General features: G+C 39.5%; 1 protein-coding gene across 1 annotated transcript in view; it reads left to right on the top strand.

Annotated features, from left to right (window-relative positions):
• The window catches only part of PGM2 (phosphoglucomutase 2), a 34,751-nt gene extending 15,230 nt beyond the window's left edge, over positions 1-19,521 (top strand). The window contains exons 6-14 of the mRNA XM_082652924.1: positions 42-235; positions 2,686-2,875; positions 4,318-4,415; positions 5,872-6,052; positions 6,143-6,236; positions 7,709-7,838; positions 8,800-8,989; positions 12,380-12,513; positions 18,010-19,521. Of these exons, the coding sequence (XP_082509050.1) occupies positions 42-235; positions 2,686-2,875; positions 4,318-4,415; positions 5,872-6,052; positions 6,143-6,236; positions 7,709-7,838; positions 8,800-8,989; positions 12,380-12,513; positions 18,010-18,112 (1,314 nt within the window). The 3' untranslated portion in view covers positions 18,113-19,521. The remainder of the gene's footprint in view (positions 1-41; positions 236-2,685; positions 2,876-4,317; positions 4,416-5,871; positions 6,053-6,142; positions 6,237-7,708; positions 7,839-8,799; positions 8,990-12,379; positions 12,514-18,009) is intronic.
• The last annotated feature ends 371 nt before the right edge of the window (positions 19,522-19,892 follow it).

Genomic DNA, 19,892 nt, shown 5'->3' with positions numbered 1-19,892 from the left:
ATGAACTGTAAACCATCTGGATATGTTCCTGCATTCTCCAGGTCTACTGGGATAACGGGGCTCAGATCATCTCTCCTCATGATAAAGGGATTTCCCAGGCTATTGAAGAAAATCTAGAGCCATGGCCTCAAGCTTGGGACGATTCTGTAATCAATGGCAGTCCACTCTTTCATGACCCAAGTGCTTCCATCAATAAGGACTACTTTGAAGACCTTAAAAAATACTGTTTTCACAGGTAAATGGATTTAGCCAAATTCTGTTTTCATTAAATTTTCTTCTCAGTTGGTACATATACTGTAGCTGCATCTGACTTTAGAGGCTGTAGATGAGGGGCTGGCAGCTTTTCTTAGAAGGACAGATAGCGAATATTTTGTGCTTTGTGAGCCACTGTGTTACAACTACCCAACTCTGCTGTTGTAGGAAAGCAGCCATAGATCATACAGAAATGAACACATGCAAACATAGCTGTGTTCCAAAACATGTTATTTACAAAAGTAGGTGGCTGGCCCACAGGCCACGGCTGCTAACCTCTGTTGTAGATTCATGTATATGTATATGTGTATATACATATATATGCATATATTTGTGTGTGTGTGTGTGTGTGTGTGTGCGTGCGCACAAGTGTATTCATAAGATACATTGCAGGCATCAGAATTATATATGCATTTACAAAGTTGATAACGGTTAACAAATTGCTCTCCAGAAACGTTACACTAGCTGAGATTCCCACCAACAGTATATGATAATAGTGTATGATCCACACATTCTTACCTATACCAAGTATTAAATTTCTCCTCTTTCCCAATTTGCTGCATGAAAGTAATACCTATCTTTATTTGCATTCTTTAATTATGAATATTTTTAATATTTATTTAACCTACATTTTTCTATGTATTTGTTCCTCTTTTGCATTTGTAAAACCTCGTTGCTTGTACAGAAAACTAGACTTCATTTATTTCAAATATTGTTTTCCCTTCTGTTGTTACCTTTGGACTTTTTCACTGAAACTTTCAATTTCTGATTCCTGGGTTTTGTGTCACTATAGATAGATTTCACTATACCGAGATTATTTTTTAAAAAAAGCACAACTCTTGTTTTGCGTTGGCTTTCATGTTTACATTTTGCAATGTTTAAATCTTTTGAGTTGTTGGTGACTTTTAATTTTGTATGAAGCATAAAGTAGGAAAGCAGATTAGGTTCTTTCCAAAAAGTTGCAATTGTAACAACATATTAAACTGAAGAATCTCTTTTTCTTTGACTGATTGGAAATATCACCTTTAATCTAACAATTTCTAACATGATATATGAATGCTTATTATGTGTCAGATAACTGCTACAGTCCCTTCACTTGTACTAATTAATTTAACCTCATTTTAATCATCACGGTAATGCTGACGGTAGATTCTGGTGTATTGCCATCTTATAGATGAGAAAACTGTAACACAGAGAGGTTAAGAAAATAACCAATAGTCACACAGCTTATAAGTGGCAGAGCTCCAAGATTTAAATTTAGAGTCTGTCTCTAAATCATGTTAACCACTAAGCCTTACTGCTTCTCATATATATTTCCCGTTTCAAATTGGATCAACTTCTGGACTCTATTCTGTTCCTTTATTCTGCCTTTATATATGTAGGCCTAAACTGTTCTAATTGTGATAGCTTTATAATTCACTTTAATATCTAAGAGTGTTTTTCCAGATTTGTTCTTACTGATCTTGCATATTTATTTTTCTAGATGCATTTTATTTTCAAGGGTATGTTTGTTTTAAACTACTACTGTCTTAAGGAAAACCTTGTTCATTTATTCATTGCCAAAGAAGTGGACAGTAACCTAAGAATCTAGCAGTCAGATCATTGGAATTTTTTAACATCTTGTGCTTAGCTTTCTATAACTTCTGCTGTTAATTTTTTTCTTTTTTTTTAAGGTATGTTAATATTTTATTCATCTTCAGATTGGTTATAAATCATGCATCCTTGTCCAACACCTCCTATGGCTATGGTGTTGCTGCCCTTTCCCCTACAGATTAAGGCTTTTGTCCTTTAGGGGTGATGGGGGAGAAACATCTAGGTGGAGTTTTGTGTCCCTCCCAAGGTGGTGGATGTTCACTTCCACGCAGCCTGGATCACAAGAGATGCTTTCTTAAAGATTCTCCCCAAGCTTGGGGTCCGGAGAGAAATCTGCTGTGAATTTTGATGTACATTTTTATTCTACAGTCTCTAGATCAGGGTACTCTGCCAAACAGGATTGTTACTTGACAAAGAAAATGTTTTATTTTTTATGCATCCATGTATGGGATGTTCCATCACATTGTGTTAAAAGGGACACTTTGAAACGTGTGAAGCTAGTAAAGAGTATTTACTGGCACTGCCATGGGTGGGTACTGCCACTGGGCCAGCTGTGAAACCTGTAGCATGAAGTAAAATCCAAAAGTAAGCAGATCTGTGGAAAATAACTACAGAGTAAAATTTAAAACTTGAATGTGTTGGGGGAGGGTGTATGTTTGAAAGAAAGTGAATAAGTTTTCTTTTTTTAATGGAATTAGAAAAATACTCAGTTGTCTTATACATTCTTATTACTTTGATACCTTACATTCTTAGGAATCTGGTTCCTTGATATTTTGCAGTCCTTGCAGTTTTGAGAGCCATATTTGTATATTTTGTCATTCTCCATGTGTCTGATTCAAGGGCTGTGAACAGGGAGACCAAGGTGAAGTTTGTGCACACCTCCGTCCACGGCGTGGGTCACAGCTTCGTGCAGTCGGCTTTCAAGGCCTTTGACTTTGTTCCTCCCGAGGCTGTTCCCGAACAGAAGGATCCCGATCCTGAGTTCCCAACAGTGAGATACCCAAATCCTGAAGAGGGTAAAGGTGTCTTGGTAACCTGATTTTTTTTTAATTATAAAATTTACCTTGAATATAGTTCAAAACTATTACTCTTGAGTAAAATGTTTTTATGCATTTTCATTGTGCTGAGCAAAAAAGTAATTTCATCATTGGAAATATTTATATTTATTAGTCATCCATTTCTTAAATTCTTTTTTTTTTCATTTTATTTTTGGCTGCAATGGGTTTTCATTGCTGCGCGAGGGCTTTCTCTAGTTGCGGCGAGCGGGGGCTACTCTTCATTGCGGTGCACGGGCTTCTCATTGCGGTGGCTTCTTGTGTTGCAGAGCACAGGCTCTAGGCACATGGGCTCAGTAGTTGTGGCTTGTGGGCTCTAGAGCACAGGCTCAGTAGTTGTGGCGCACGGGCTTAGTTCCTCCACAGCATGTGTGATCTTCCCAGATCAGGGCTTGAACCTGTGTCCCCTGCATTGGCAGGTGGATTCTTAACCACTGCGCCACCAGGGAAGCCCAGTCATCCATTTCTTAAAGGAACTTTCAAATCAGATGTCTTAGCATCAGGATGTGAGAGCTGAAATTGCTCACAAACTTAAAACAATACTTTACATTCAATTTAATCAATTTAATTTTAAGTTAATTTACTGTTCTTCTTAATGCCAAAAAGAAACAGTAATAGAATGGAGATTTATCACATGATTTGTATTCCTCAATTGATACTTTTCTGATACGAAGAAGTGCCATTTAAATTATGGTTCCTTTTAGGCTTTTTAAAGGTTCGGGTAACAATGATATCCGGAGAGTCGGTTTATTCTGGTTTGTCTGTTAGGTTGACCACAGGCCCAGGCCTGGAAATACCAGTCCAGCCACACACACTATCAGATGTGGGGCGAATCCCGTGGGCGCATGTGGGTCATGTGTTGATGCTCTCATTATCTGACCTTTGACTCAAAAAGTAATATGTGACCAGCCAAGAACAGCTCCAGAAATAAAATTCAGCCTCGATTTGGGGAAAGACCTCTTTTAGTTCTTAAAGAACTGAACATTTTTAAAGACTGAAATGTGCTCAATTCTTTTTTCTTTTTTTTTTAAGCATTTTTTAAAAAATTTTATTTATTTATTTGGTTGTGTTGGGTCTTCATTGCTGCGCGTGGGCTTTCTCTAGTTGTGGTGAGCGGGGGCTGCTCTTGGTTGTGGTACGTGGGCTTCTCATTGCGGTGGCTTCTCTTGTTGCAGAGCACAGGCTCTAGGCACGCGGGCTTCCGTAGTTGTCGCACAAGGGCTCAGTAGTTGTGGCACGCAGGCTCAGTAGTTGTGGCACACAGGCTTAGTTGCTCTGCGGCATATGGGATCTTCCCGGACCAGGGCTTGAACCCGTGTCCCCTGCATTGGCAGGAGGATTCTTAACCACTGCACCACCAGAGAAGCCCTGTGCTCAATTCTTGATTGTAATGATCTTTTCTCTTATTCTTTTTCAGACTTTGTCTTTTGCTTTGGCTGACAAAACCACGGCCAAAATTGTTTTAGCAAACGACCCAGATGCTGACAGACTTGCTGTGGCAGAAAAGCAAGACAGGTACAATTAATTGTGATTACCTACATAATGGAAAATATAAAAGGTGACATCTTTGGCAGTAAAATGTTTCTGGAGAGACCAGACCTATTTGGAAATATTTCCCATTTATTTTGCAAACGATCATCTCACTTAACCTCAGTCAGATCCTTTAACATGGAGCAAGTACTGATTTGGGGGCCACACGATCAGCAAGCACATTGCAGAGTAAACCAGCCCAGTATGTATTTGGAATTGAAATTACTATTTGTTATCGTCCCCCATTTTATCATTGCTTTTATTATAATTAATGACTCAGTGCCTAATGAGGGCAAAGTACTTGATCTCTGGCTTTACAGTTCAGCGTTTGGTAAAAGGTTTGATGAGGAGTTGGACCTTCAAAGCAATGTTGAATTCAGGTTGAACAGACCAGGAAAGATGCCTGTGGGGCGCTGACAATGCTTAAGACAAGTGCGACTGTAGCGTTTGTATAGAGCAGTGGTAGGTAAGGGGGGGGAAAGTGAAAGCAGTTTTGGGTGTCAAACAGCCTATGTGATGTTTGGGAGACGGTGGGGTGCTGTCAAAGGGTTAGGATTTTCGATTATAACAAAACAGATTCAATTCTATATCAGGTTTTAGAAATTTAAGCTAAGGTGCTACATGCTGAAATGTGAGGTGTACTTGTAGCCACCTACAGACAGGGATGTAAGCTGCAAGCCTGTTCTCTGGTGTCCTGACTGTGTGAATACTGCGCCGGATCTTAAGGAATGCTAAGCAGTCTCTCTCTCTCAGAATCAGCAAAGCTGAGCGGAAAATTGAGATATGCAAACTATTATACTTGGGGGGGGCATCTTTTTTTAAAAATATATATTTATTTATTTATTTTTGGCTGCATTGGGTCTTCGTTGCTGCGCACGGGCCTTTCTCTAGTTGCTGAGAGCGGGGGCTACTCTTTGTTGCAGTGCGTGGTCTTCTCATTGCAGTGGCTTCTCTTGTTGTGGAGCACAGGCTCAGTAGTTGTGGTGCACAGGCTTAGTTGCTCCGCGGCATGTGGTATCTTCCCAGACCAGGGCTCAAACCTATGTCCCCTGCATTGGCAGGTGGATTCTTAACCACTGCAACACCAGGGAAGTCCTTAGGGGGCATCTTGCTAGCATGTTTCTGTTACGTTTAAAACCAAAGCGTTTGCCAAAGACTGAGATAAAAGCATTTGTGTGTCATCGCTGATGTACTTATTTTGTACGCTCTTCAAAGACAGGATGTTTGTCTAGGCGAACAGGCTGAGACACGGTAGCTGCTCGTATGTTTGTGGAGTGGCAGTCACGCTTCTGGCCTATTATTTAAACAAGAATAATAAGAACAGTCCTGCAGAGGCTACTTTGAACCTTGTTTGGCTTAATTGTTCTGTCCTTAATTGTTACTCACAATTAAGTGATCTCTCTTGAGATCACTGCTGTACATAGGTTGTTTTTTCTTACAGTGGTGAATGGAAAGTGTTTTCAGGCAATGAGTTGGGGGCCCTCTTGGGCTGGTGGCTCTTTACTTCTTGGAAAGAAAAGAACCAAGATCACAGCGCCCTCAAAGACACATATATGTTGTCCAGCACCGTCTCCTCCAAAATCCTGCAGGCCATTGCCTTAAAGGAGGGCTTTCACTTCGAGGTAAGGTGTTTGTGAGAGTTGCTCTTTTCCCTTTCTTTTGCTCTGTAGAAGGTCTAAGGCATTTCTTTCTCTCTTGGATTATCCTTTTAGGAAACATTAACTGGCTTTAAGTGGATGGGAAACCGAGCCAAACAGCTAATAGACCAGGGGAAAAATGTCTTATTTGCTTTTGAAGAAGCTATTGGTAAGAGTTGATCATGATGATCCTGGGATCAGTTAATTTATAGAATGCAAATAAATGGGCAAAGATGTGGATTTGGATTTGGGTTCAAAAGATTAACTGTGAAACAGGAACACACAGTTTGTTTTTCTTCTGTGATGCTCGGCAAATGCTGAACTGTCCTACCCCAAAGTTGGCATCACAGATTTTTTTAGCTGAAAAGAATATCTCACAAATAACCAAGCCATTCATGTCAGGAAGTGAATCCTTTGCCCAGATAATTGTGAGCAGTGATGTTCTGTACACGGCTGTAGTAGCTTCAGAATCCTCCTATCTGGGGAGTTACGATATTTCCTCCCTATGGTATTGATATACAGGCCAAATATAGTTCACTCCCCCTCATAGAGTGCTCTGCAGAGATCTGTCCAGAAGAAAGGAGAAGGCATGGTTGTGGGACTTTCATCAGAGTGACTGTCACCTGAAAGAACCAGCCAGGCTGATGGAAAAACACTTGTCTTAAATGATCACTATCAATGAGCAAAAGAGGAGAGCTAGCAATAGAAATGTGAAATGCAGATGTTTGGGCTGGGGATGTTTTAGCTCTTTGTTTAATAAAAGTTGTTGTACATCATGCTTATTATATAATACATACTCTTCTAGTTCATACATTCCCTGCAACATAGACACAGGCTCATCATTGAACTAATTCATTGAATGAAGTGTAAGAGCTCAACTTTTGCTCTTATGCTCTCAGAACTGCAATCCTGGCCTGACTATAGCTTTTTATTAAAAAAAAAAAAAGATTTTCTTATATTTGTTTATCAAATATTTATTGCATATCACTTGCACACTGACTCTGAAAGAAATGGATGACACTGACCTTAGCCTACAGCAGTTTATATAGATCTAGTTAGCAACCACACAAAAGAGTATAGGCTAGGTGTCAAGATGAATCATATAACTGGGGATTCAGAGAAGACAGAATAAGCATTGACTAGAACAATTGGAAGCAGTTTTGTGTTTCAGCCAGAGGGATTTGGTCTACACCTGGAAAATGAGTATAGTTTGTCTAGGAGGGAGACTCTCCTTACAGGTTATTCAACAAATACTTTTTCTTTTCTTTTTTGAAATTAAAGCATAGTTGAATTACAATATTATATTAATTTCATGTGTACAACATAGTGATTCAATGTTTCTATAGATTATACTCCAGTTATAGTTATTATAAAGTATCGGCTACACTCCCTGCGTTGTCCAATACATCCTTGTATCTTAGCTATTTTATATATAGTAGTTTGTATCTCAGCAAATACTTCTTGAAGGCCTGCTATGTGCTAGGCGCTGGCCTAGATTCTTAAATGTAATGGTGATGAATGAGAAGCATTTACATACTGACAACCTCTTATGCAGTAGACCGGGAGCATATAGATGTGGGCACTCACAGTGTGTAAAGGGACCTACTCCTCAGGGTGTGTGTATGACACGTGTTTCTGCAGGATATATGTGCTGCCCTTTCGTTCTGGACAAAGATGGAGTCAGTGCCGCCGTCATAAGTGCAGAGTTGGCCAGCTTTCTAGCAACCAAGAATTTGTCTTTGTCTCAGCAGCTAAAGGCCATCTATGTTGAGTAAGTTTCTATTGACTGTTAAATTGAAGTAATGTTTTTTTCATTTCAGTTGTGCAACACAGTGATTCAATGTATATCTATATTGTGAAATGATCGCAACAAATACAGTTTACATGTTATCCCCACATGTAGTAATATTTTTTAATGTTTTACTCCGTTCTTATGCATGAGATACTAATATTCTTTCTGATGTCCTTACTTTGGCTATGAATTCTATTGCCTATAAAAACTAAATAAGGGATCACCTTTTCCTTTTGATATTTAACTACTTAATAGTAGTTACCCTTCATGATGACATTGATTCTTAACAAATGAGAACATTAGTTGCAGAAATGGCTAAGGGAAGAATGTGATTTTTAAGTGTCCAATGTCAAAAAAGACACATGTGTTCACAAAACATGTTTAGTCTTTAAAGCAATTATTCACCAGTGTCTTTGTAGTGCAAAAGCAGCCAGACACAATACATAAGGTAATGGGCATGGCATGGCTACGTTCCAATAGAGAAACTTTTACTTAGAAATACAGGCTGAGGGCCACAGAGCAGTTCAGCGATCCCTGGGGTAGATTGTTGGACCTCTTTTATAAAATTGGACCTCTTTTTTTTTTTTTTTTTTTTTTTGGCGGGGGGTACGTGGACCTCTCACTGTTGTGGCCTCTCCCGTTGCAGAGCACAGGCTCCAGACGCGCAGGCTCAGTGGCCATGGCTCACGGGCCCAGCCGCTCCGCGGCACGTGGGATCTTCCCTGACCGGGGCACGAACCCGTGTCCCCTGCGTCGGCAGGCGGACTCTCAACCACTGCGCCACCAGGGAAGCCCTGAACCTCTTTTTTAATGCTGAATTATTCCTTTGAAATTAGTCGCGGTTATTTGTTTTAGAATATACTGGTTGATACATGTTCAGTGTACACTGTGCAGAATTATTTGTTCCTCATTTTGCATGTAATTGTGTTTGTATTGATAGGTATGGCTACCATATCACCAAAGCTTCGTATTTTATCTGCCACGATCAAGGCACTATTAAAAAATTATTTGAAAACCTTAGAAACTACGATGGGAAGAATAATTATCCAAAAACTTGTGGCAAATTTGAAATTTCCGGTATTAGGGACCTTACAACTGGCTATGATGATAGCCAACCTGATAAAAAAGCTGTAAGTAATGTCTTTTATCAATTAAACTCGTCTCTATTTACTTTTTGACTATACTTTGAATAGCTCAACTTAATCATATAATTAATTGAAGCTGATTTTAGGCATTATTATAAATAAGCTATCAAAATATACAGATAGTTAAAAATCATGAGCTGAAACTGAAGGGGTTCTCGCTAGTCATCTAAGCCAATGCTGTCATTTAATACAGCAGGAAATCGATACAGTCGTCCCTCATCATCTGAGGGTTTCACATCCGCGGATACCGAGGGTCGATTGTACTACACTGTTTAATGGACTTGAGTATCCGTGAATTTTGGTATCTGTGGGGGGCTCATGGAACCAAACCTCCATGGGTACCGAGGGACGACTGTACTCAGAAGTGTAAGACCTGCCTGTGGTCACACAGCTAATTGGTGATACTAGGGATAGAATCTGGGTCTTCTGATTCCAAACGCAGCTTTTCCTCTCTTTCAGCAGTTGAACTTGAAAAAGCATCAGAATCACCTGGTGGCCAGGTTAAAACACTGAGTCCTGCAGCCCACCCCTTATTTGCCTTTCTAATAAGTTCCCTGCTGATGCTAATGCTACTGGTCCAACTTTGAGAACCACTGCTTGCTTCCTCCTTAGTTTTACCCTGTTCTCTGAATATATAGGAGTTGTTCGCTGTAAAGCATGAGTTTGCATTCTTCCTACCATGTAGATTCCCCCACTGGAGTCAAAAGAAGGCTCAAATGTGGCAGAAGAGTATTGCTAACTATGGCAGGGGGGTAGAGGAAGGACAGTAAGAATATCCTTATGAGATATTGGACATTTGCCTTTTTTTTTTTAATTTTTGAATTTTATTTATTTTTTTATACAGCAGGTTCTTATTAGTTATAACTTTTATACATATTAGTGTATATATTTCAATCCCAGTCTCCCATTTGCTTTGATATTCACCTTGTTATATTTTTTAATTTACATCTGCACACAATATGTTTTTAAAGGCAAATATTATTAAAAGGGTTATGATTAAACATGGCAGTTCCAACTCCTGCCATCTCATTTCCATGTGCCAAGACAACCACCTTCCCTCTTAGTTCTTTCTCCTGGTATTTACCACCAGATTTCTAAACAGTGTGCTCATGTGGTAATACTATGACTTATCAGTGTTAGACTTTATTAATTTTCTATTATGGAGATAGGGATTTAGTTCTTACACTTCCAGCATTCACGACTCTTCTCCCCTGTCCTTACAGTACATTTATACCACAACTCTTGGTGACATCAGATTCCATGCTTGTATTATTATGACTGGTAACTATTGTTTTTTGCTTAGTTAAGTAGTATACTATGATTAGGTTCCCCTTAATTTGTATAAAGAATTACTTTTCCTTTAATTGATAGCTGCTTTGTTCTTTCATTTGCATGGATTTCTATGTAGCCCTCACCAGTTCTTCCCACATCCTTCAAGTACGGCTCAGTAGGGTTTTTGACCTGGACTGTTGGTTCCATCTTGTTTCCAATGGCCTCCCTCCTGGTCCCTTCCTCTGTGGAGAGCCTTCTGCTCTCTGGGTTGAACGCCCAGCTGTCATCCTGGGAATGCCCTTTCACCACTCTCTGGGGGTGGGTCCCTTGCTCCTGGACCCCATGATTTCCTCTTTTTATATTTATCTTCCTAAATCACATCCTCTAGTAGCTTCCTAAGAAGAAATGAATGACAGGTAAATCTTTGGAGGTGTTTAGGTCTGAAAATGTCTTACTCTACCCTCATGCTTTATTGACTCACAGTTTGGAAAGCATTGCTCTGTATTTGTAAAGCTGTTGAGCATCCATCATTCATTCACTCAGGAAATAGTTGGGACCTGCTGTGTGCTGCATTCAGGGATGAGAACACCATACTCATTCAGTCCTTTCCGTGCCATTTGTTTTTTTCTCCATGGGAAGACGTTAGGAACTTTCCGCTAAACTTGGGGTTCTAAAATTTCAGTGATATGCTTTTAGTATGGGTCTCTTTTCATTCATTTTTCTGGATACTTGGTTGGTCTTTGTTGATCTACGGAGTCATTTCTTTCAGTTCTGAGAAATTCTCTTGATTTTTGTCAAAGAAGGACGCTGGATGGTTGTTTTTCAAGTAACCTCTTCCCTTGCATTTTCTGTTCTCACCTTCTTGACAAGTCCTTCTTGACAGGTTCTTAGATGCTGACTCTCCTGGAGTGATGTTCTACTTTCCGTGTTTCTTTTTTCCCACTGTCCATCTATATCCTTCTTTCCTACTTTTGGGGAGATTACCTCAACATTAACTTTCAATGCTTCTTTGAACATTTCAGCTCTTTTTCTCTAATTTATTGAAAGTAACATCTTATTCTTGTTTCATGTGTATTATATCTTACCTCTCTTAAGGATATTAATTATAACTTTTTTAAAATGTAGATCTTGTTTCTTCTGTATTGTCTTTATTTCCCTCAAGGTCTCCTGGGGACGCCTCACTCTCACCCTAATCTCCTGCCTGAGGGTAATAAACTGGGATGCTGAGGCCCCAGAAGTGGTGGAAAGGTGCTGCGGACCTGGGAGGAGGGGTTTGAGCATTCAGTGTGCAGACTCTGACTTACTCTAAGTTTTCTCCATGCCCTGCCCTCCATGGTGCCCAGTGTCCCCAGCTTCTGAGCCCTTCTGGTTCAGTTACACCAGAGATTTAATCCATCTCCTGATGAGGTGGTTGGTTGACCACGTGGGCAGAAGGTGGGGATTTGGGAGGATCTAATAGCTTCTTTGTCTCACGCCTGCCCTTTGCTGTACCAGGTGCGCTAGGTAGTGAGCTTTACTAGGGCCCTGCAGAACATGCCGACTCGGTTCTTATCTGCCTGCTACAGGGGCTCCGAGGACATTCTTCTGTGTTCCATCAGGTCACCTCTGCCCTCCACCTGGTTTCTGACTGCCACGATTAGTTGGCAACCCCCTCAACTGCTGCTGCCTCTTTGCCCTTGTGTGGTTTTTGATTTTAATGCTTCAGTCATTTTAGTGGAGTTTGGAGAGCAATCAGCTAAGAATACATCTATCAGAAGCCCTTGAAAGTGAAATAAGCCTAGTGTTTTGTGGGGTTTTGGTAATGCATTATTAATCGGTTTAAAGCAATTTCTTGTGAAAGTGATGTGTTTCAATTTTAGTAAAACTTTAGTAGCTTTAATAGAACCATGGAGGTAAAAAGTAATATACAAAGTTAATTTTCACAAATTGCCTTATTATTATTATTTGTTTCATTTATACAGAGTACATTTTCTGATTTCCTCAAAAATGTTCTTTTCTTCTTTGTTTTGCATTTACTTTCTTGCTTATTCAGGGGAAAGTGTTAGTTAGGTAAGAACAGCTGATGTTACTACTTAAATTTATAACGTGTAAATTAATTCCTAGGTTCTCCCTACTAGTAAAAGCAGTCAAATGATCACCTTTACCTTTGCTAATGGAGGTGTGGCCACCATTCGGACCAGTGGGACAGAGCCCAAAATCAAGTACTATTCGGAACTGTGCGCCCCCCCTGGAAATAGGTATGCTATGGATGGCACCTGCTGTGATTTTTATTCCCTAAACTTCCTAAATTCTATTCAGATGCTAAGTAAAATATTTTATCTTTCCAATATGTAGTTTAATTGGGAATGTTGTTTCAGAACCTGCAGCACTATTGTGATATTAACAGCCCCTTGAAGCGTCTAGGGACAAGAATGCTTACTTCCTACTTGGTTATTTCCTTCTACCCCAAATTTCCCTGTATGGGAAAATTTCATTCCTAATTTCAGTAATAATAATTAAATTTCCTTTTTTTAGTACTTTATATTTGAGGCTGACACCGATGACTTTTTCTTTTTCTCCATGTCTCTGATACAGTAAATTAAAATGCATTACACGTCCATTCAACAAATATCTTTGAGCACCTATTGTGTGTAAGTCACGCTGGGCCTTGGGGCAGATGAAGAGCCACACAGAGAGTCCACCAAAGAGCTGATGGTCTGGTAGCTTCAGGGTCGTGCTTTGTGACCTTGGTAAAGGGTTTGAGTTGGTCACTTTCCAACACCTGTAACATTTTGAACTTTATCAGCCGTGGTACATGTAGCTAGTACGTGTAAATGTCATATTACACGCCTATTTAACAGTCACTTAGCTATCATTTCTCTATTCAGAATACAGTTCAAAATCAGGAAATTTGGGACTTCCCTGGTGGCACAGTGGTTAAGAATCCTCCTGCCAATGCAGGGGACAGGAGTTCGAGCCCTGGTCAGGGAGGATCCCACATGCTGCAGAGCAACTAAGCCCGTGCGCCACAACTACTGAGCCTGCGCTCTAGAGCCCGCAAGCCACAACTACTAGCCCACATGCCACAACTACTGAAGCCCGTGTGCCTAGAGCCCATGCTCCACAACAAGAGAAGCCACCTCAATGAGAATCCCGCGCACCGCAACAAAGAGTAGCCCCCGCTCACCACAACTAGAGAAAGCCCGTGTGCAGCAACAAAGACCCAGCGCAGCCAAAAAATAAAAATAATTTTTTAAATATCAGGAAATTTTTTTTTAAGTGAATTAAGTCAGTGCTGTCCAACAGGAATAAAATGTGAGCCACATATGCAACTTGAAATTTTCTCCTAGACACAATTTTAAATAGTGAAAAGAAACATAATATATTTATTTAACTAAGTATTTTAAGTATTAACGTTGCAACATGTAATCACTATAAAAATTATTAATGAGGTATTTAAAAAAATTTTTTTCACACTAAGTCTTCAAAATCCATACAATATTTTACACTTACCACACGTCTCAAATTCGAATGCTATATTTTTCTGGAAATACTTAAAATGTTTTGGGTAATATTTATTTATTTGGCTGTGCTGAGTCTTAGTTGCGGCTTGCGAGATCTTCATTGCGGCATGCAGGATCTTTTGTTGCGGCATGTGGGTTCTAGTTCCCCGACCAGGGATCAAACCCAGGCCCCTTGCATTGGGAGCGCGGAGTCTTAGCCACTGGACCACCAGGGAGGTCCTCTTAATCTGTATTTAGAGTTCCTAAAATTTACAGTTGAAAAAGTAGATTTTGACACCCAAGTTGTTGGAAACATACTTAAGTTTTCCAATAACTGAATCAAGTGCTAGTTTTCAAATTTGAATTTCAATTAATTAACTTAAATGAAATGAAAAATTCAGTTCCTCTGTTGAACTAACCACATCTCAATTGCACCGTAGCCACGTGTGGCTAGTGGCTACTGTAGTAGACGGCACAGGCCTAGGTAGTAATGGCACATACACTCCAAAGTTTGTCCATAGCGTTTTTCTGGCTTGTGGACCAAATTTACATTATGTGGAAATAAGAGCAGAGGAAATTTTCTGAGCATCTTAAATCAGTGAGCTAATAGCAGATTAAATGTAGCAGATTAGAGGGGCAGGGAAGATTTCTTACAGTTGGACTTTCCTTAGGCATGAAGAAGTGAGGGCTGATAGCAACGCAAGAAATATTAAAACAAAACAAAACTATAAAACATGGATACAAGAACTCAGAATAGTCACCTGTTGGGGACTTTATCATAAAGGAAATAGCAAGCCACACCCAAATCAGCCCTGAATCTTCTTCTGAATAATACTCATTCTCACTTAGTGCTTTCATATTTCTGTATCTCATTCTTTTGAAAACAAATGGACATAAGTCCAATTTAAAGATCTATTTTCTCTATATATTTCTTTCCTTTTCATTGTCCTGTGAAAATATGTGTAATATTTTAGAAAACTTTCTTTTATAATAACAATACAACTTACTGTTTAAGGATCTGTGGTATTTACATTTTTCACATGGCTTATTGAGTGGACTTAAATTCAAATATTAGTTTCTAAATTGCTGAAAATACTTTGAAAATTTGTCCTTTTATTATAGTCATTGAAATGTTACTCCCATTTATTAAATGAAACATTAGGCACTAGGTCAGCCCATAGATATGCTGTCAAGGCTCAAGCAAGGCATGAGCATAACTAACACACAACAGCAATAAAGCCATGGCTAAGGTTTCCTTACTTTCTGTTAACATTAAATATTATTAATATATTTTATATCATGAATTTCATTCATTCATGGAATTCCGTAACCCACTAACCCTTTTTTTTTTTTGCGGTACGCGGGCCTCTCACTGCTGTGGCCTCTCCCGTTGCGGAGCACAGACTCCGGACACGCAGGCTGAGCGGCCATGGCTCACGGGCCCAGCTGCTCCACGGCATGTGGGATCTTCCCAGACTGGGGCACGAACCCATGTCCCCTGCATCAGCAGGCGGAGCTCTCAACCACTGCACCACCAGGGAAGCCCCCACTAACCCTTTTGAATAGAAAATCTTTTTCAAATATAAGTCCTGCTTTTAAAAACTATTTTTGTTGGGGTTGATGTCTTTAGTTGTTGTTTTTTGTTTGTTTTTTGTTTTGGGGTTTTCTTTTTGGCTGTGTCGCACAGCTTGTGGGATCTTAGTTCCCCAACCAGGGATCAAACCTGCGCAATCGGCAGTGAAAGCACAGAGTCCTAACCACTGGACTGCCAGGGAACTCCCTTGATGTCTTTAGTTTTGTTCAACTTTTTATTGTGAAAATTTTCAAACCTATAGAAATGTAGAAATAATGTAGTGAATACCCACAAACTCCTCACATAGACTAGGGGTTGACAAACTTTTTCTGTAAAGAGCCAAACAGTAACTATTTTAGGGATTACAGACCATATAGCCCTTGTTATAACCACTCAGCTCTGCTGTTGTAGCCGGAAAGCTGCCACAGACATAAAAGAATAGGTGTGGCTGTGTTCCAATGAAACTTTATTTACACAAACAGGCTGCAAGCCATAGTTTGCCTACCCTAACCTAGTTTCAGCAGTTGCTAACATTTTGCAATATTTGCTCTCACTCACCATACATATCAATATTATATATTTGGGTTGGTTTATTTGTTTTCTCAGCCATTTGAAAATAAGTTGCAGACTTCAATACTCAACTCCTAAGAACGAGGACACTCTCTTATTATCTCAAGATTTAGGTAATAGTCTCAAGCAAGGTTCTAACGGAGAAACAAAACCAGCAGGGGATATATAGTAAATTCATTGATGAGTTTTGTTTTATGTATATTGTTTTAAGAAAACCAATAAGGGCTTCCCTGGTGGCGTAGTGGTTAAGAATCCGCCTGCCAATGCAGGGGACATGGGTTCGAGCCCTGGTCCGGGAAGATCCCACATGCTGCAGAGCAACTAAGCCCATGCGCCACGACTACTGAGCCTGCGCTCTAGAGCCCACGAGCCACAACTACTGAAGCCCGCACGCCTAGAGCCCGTGCTCCGCAACAAGAGAAGCCACCGCGATGAAAGGCCCGCGCGCCACAATGAAGAGTAGCCCCCTCTCGCCACAACTAGAGAAAGCCCGCGTGCAGCAACAAAGACCCAACTCAGCCAAAAATAAAGAAAGGAAGAAAGAAATTTATATTAAAAAAACCCCCAGTAATTATTAGTCAGTGTGCCTTCCTGAGAACTCTTATTTTCTTCAAAGCACATTTATGGAGAAGGAAAAGAAAAGACTTGTGTAATTCATATATATTTATGAAGCATAATTACGAAATATGTTACCAATGGGGGGGTAAAAGTAATTATAATGACAGCTACATCTATTGAGGTTTTTGGGCCAGGTTCTGTGCTAATTGCTTTCTATAATTTATCTCAATCTATATGACAACTCTCTTGAGAAAATAGTCTTTATCTCAGTTTTACAGATGAGGAATCTGGGCCTTTGAAAGGTTGACTCACTTGCCCAAGGGCACACAGCTAGTAAGTAGTACAGCCAGAATTAATGTCGGTAATAAAATGGATTGTTTTAGTTGTACTGGTTAACTGTTACAATGCAAAAATGATATTAACTAATTACAAAGATTGCCCTTTCCGTTAAAGTTAAGTTTGCATATATTAAAGGTGGTCAAGTATGAAGTATTAAAAGTTTGAATTGAAGGATTTTTGTTTTTCTATTGAGCTTTTTGGTTTTAAGTACTTATAGTAACTCACCTCATGCTAGTAACCTGATATGTAAGGCTGCCACATAAATTAGACACCTGTCTAATTACAAGTCTGTTTTATCTGTTACCAACCTTCCAATTGTTTGCACATAAATGAGTGTTTTCCACATGCTTGAAAACTTGGTTTCCTTAAAGGGATCTAGTTCCCAGGATTTTTGTTTATACTTTAGTTGTGACCCTTTTGTTCCCAAAGTAGAATAAAAAGCAGCCACGTAGCACAGGGAGATCAGCTCGGTGCTTTGTGTCCACCTAGAGGGGTGGGGTAGGGAGGGTGGGAGGGAGACGGCAGAGGGAGGAGATATGGGGATATATGTATGTGTATAGCTGATTCACTTTGTTATACAGCAGAAACTAATACACCATTGTAAAGCAATTATACTCCAATAAAGATGTTAAAAAAATAATAATAAACAGGAGGTCTCAGGGTCTGAGTTCCGGGTGAGTGACCAGCAGGCCCACTAGGAGGCTCCCCATCTCTTCCATCCTGGGAAGGCCTGACACAGGAGGCTGTAGCCGAGCTCCCAATAGTTTGAAGACAAACAGGATCAAGAACATTCATATCCTGGGTGACCAAAGACTTGCCAGCCATGTCATTTGTAAAAGTTCAGCAGGATTTAATGACAGCTGAAGTCATGAAAGTTTTCTCTGCACTGTTAGGTACAGACAGAACTTTTAGGGATGCTAGGCTACAAATTGTGTTTCTTAAAAATTCTTATGAGAAGTGCAAAGGGGTGCTTTTGTTTATAGTAGAGACCTCAGGAAGGCCTTTGCGGAAAATATGAATATTGTCACATGAGTTTTTTGTCTACATCACAGATGTGTTCCCATGCTTAAGTAACTGGAGTTCTGTTTTGTCTGATTTAGCCCTCCGCTTAAGGGTAAATATCAATGTTAACTGATCTATGTGAGGAATCTTTAAAATATGCTTTGGAATAATCCACTGACCTGGAATTTTTTTTCCCCTTTATTTTGCAGTGATCCCGACCAGCTGAAGAAAGAACTAAATGAACTAGTCAGTGCTATTGAAGAACATTTTTTCCAGCCACAAAAGTATAACCTGCAGCCAAAAGGAGAGTAAACTATCCCAGCCTTGGGCCTAATTACATTTCCCTACAATTAAGCTGAACTTGATTTCTTAAGCAATGTTTTCGTGGGCTAAATAATTTAAACTATTGCTACAAGTATTCATATTTTTTTAATAGACATACATTCCTTCTTGTTTTATGTTCGAACTTTAAGGGTAATAAAGAAAGATGGTCAAATCTAACAAACCACCATTCCTGTTAAAAGGTTGAGCATCATCCGAACTTAAAAAATGAAGATTTTGGGGCTTCCCTGGTGGCGCAGTGGTTGAGAGTCCGCCTGCCGATGCAGGGGACATGGGTTCATGCCCCGGTCCGGGAGGATCCCACATGCCACGGAGCGGCTGGGCCCGTGAGCCATGGCCGCTGAGCCTGCGCGTCTGGAGCCTGTGCTCCGCAACGGGAGAGGCCGCAACGGCGAGAGGCCCGCGTACCGCAAAAAAAAAAAAATCATAAAAAATGAAGATTTTAAAAATAACCTTCAAAAATATACTGTAATTAATATGCTTTCATTAGAATAAATACCAAATATGTTTCTTCTCTAAAATTCATTTTATGTGTAAGTAAAACAGCCAGAAAGCCTATACGTATTACTAAATTCTGGGCTGTCCTATGTAAAAGATAGCCACTTCTACATATATGTATATTTACATTTCTGTCAATTGCTTATAAAGTAAAATAGATGAACAGATCAAATGTTGTGTTTAGGGAAAATACAATTCACAGGAACCTATAAAGTAGAGCAAAAGATACTTTAAAAAGATAGTTTTTTGATCTAAAACTTTAATTCTAATAATGCACCATTATACATTGTGTATGTGCTAGGAAAAAAGAGCTTAACCATCTTTGTTCACTGTGTTAACATTCACTTTATCTCTTTAAATCTTGAATGAAATAATTGGTTATTTGAAACTTGCAAAGTAGATTATTGTAGTTTTTTGCTTTAACACAATTCAATGTAGTTTTGGTCCTAAAGCAGCAAGGACTCTAAAACAGTGACTGCCTGACCTTGATTTTTTTTGCCTTGTTCTTAATGTGATCACAATCTAAAACTAGGCTTCTCCAGGTTCATTATTTAATCTGCGCCTTCTCATAACTGATGGCCTTAAAACCTTCCAAAATGACTCCCATTGAGAACCCATGACTGAGGACCAAACTGTTCTTTATATACTTTATATATCTTGTGTGATTTTTTATTTTTAAAGCAAATGATTGCCTATACTCTTACTAACTTAAATGTTATTAACAGTTTCAGAACAATGAAAAATGACAGTACCATTGACAATCATGTTTCTAATGTAAAGGAAAGAATATTTGTATATCCGAGTGATACATAGTTTGTCCCCTACCAGATCTCCTAAATGTACAATATTCAATATATTCTATCAGCTGCTTCATTGTAAAAGCTGTATTTATTTTTGTTTTCTAGCCTTAAAGTGTACTCTGGGAAAGAGAAACTTTAGATTTGTGTCCTCTCTACATTTTTGTGAGCACATAAATTGTACCCCATCACAGAGTTTGTTTCTGGAAATGCGAATGTAATTAAGATCCAGTCCTGCTTGATGGAGCTCAGGGTCTAATTGGAGGGCTGATAAGTAACTACAGTACTTAACACGTTCTATAATTGAGTTATCTGCAAAGTACTCAGAGTTGAGGATTGTGAGAGAGGGATTCATTCTGCCCAGAGGAAGCTTCACCTTCAGGGGCAAGTAGCAGCTGGAGACGGAGGAGGAAGTCTTCCAGGCACAGAGCACAGCATTAGCAAAAGCCTGGAGG

The sequence above is a fragment of the Grampus griseus genome (genome assembly GCF_964374135.1).
Source record: "Grampus griseus genome assembly, chromosome: 4".
NCBI classification, from domain to species: Eukaryota; Metazoa; Chordata; class Mammalia; order Artiodactyla; family Delphinidae; genus Grampus; species Grampus griseus.
Note: the sequence above shows the minus strand (reverse complement) of the source record. Positions and strands in the feature narration are given on the sequence as shown.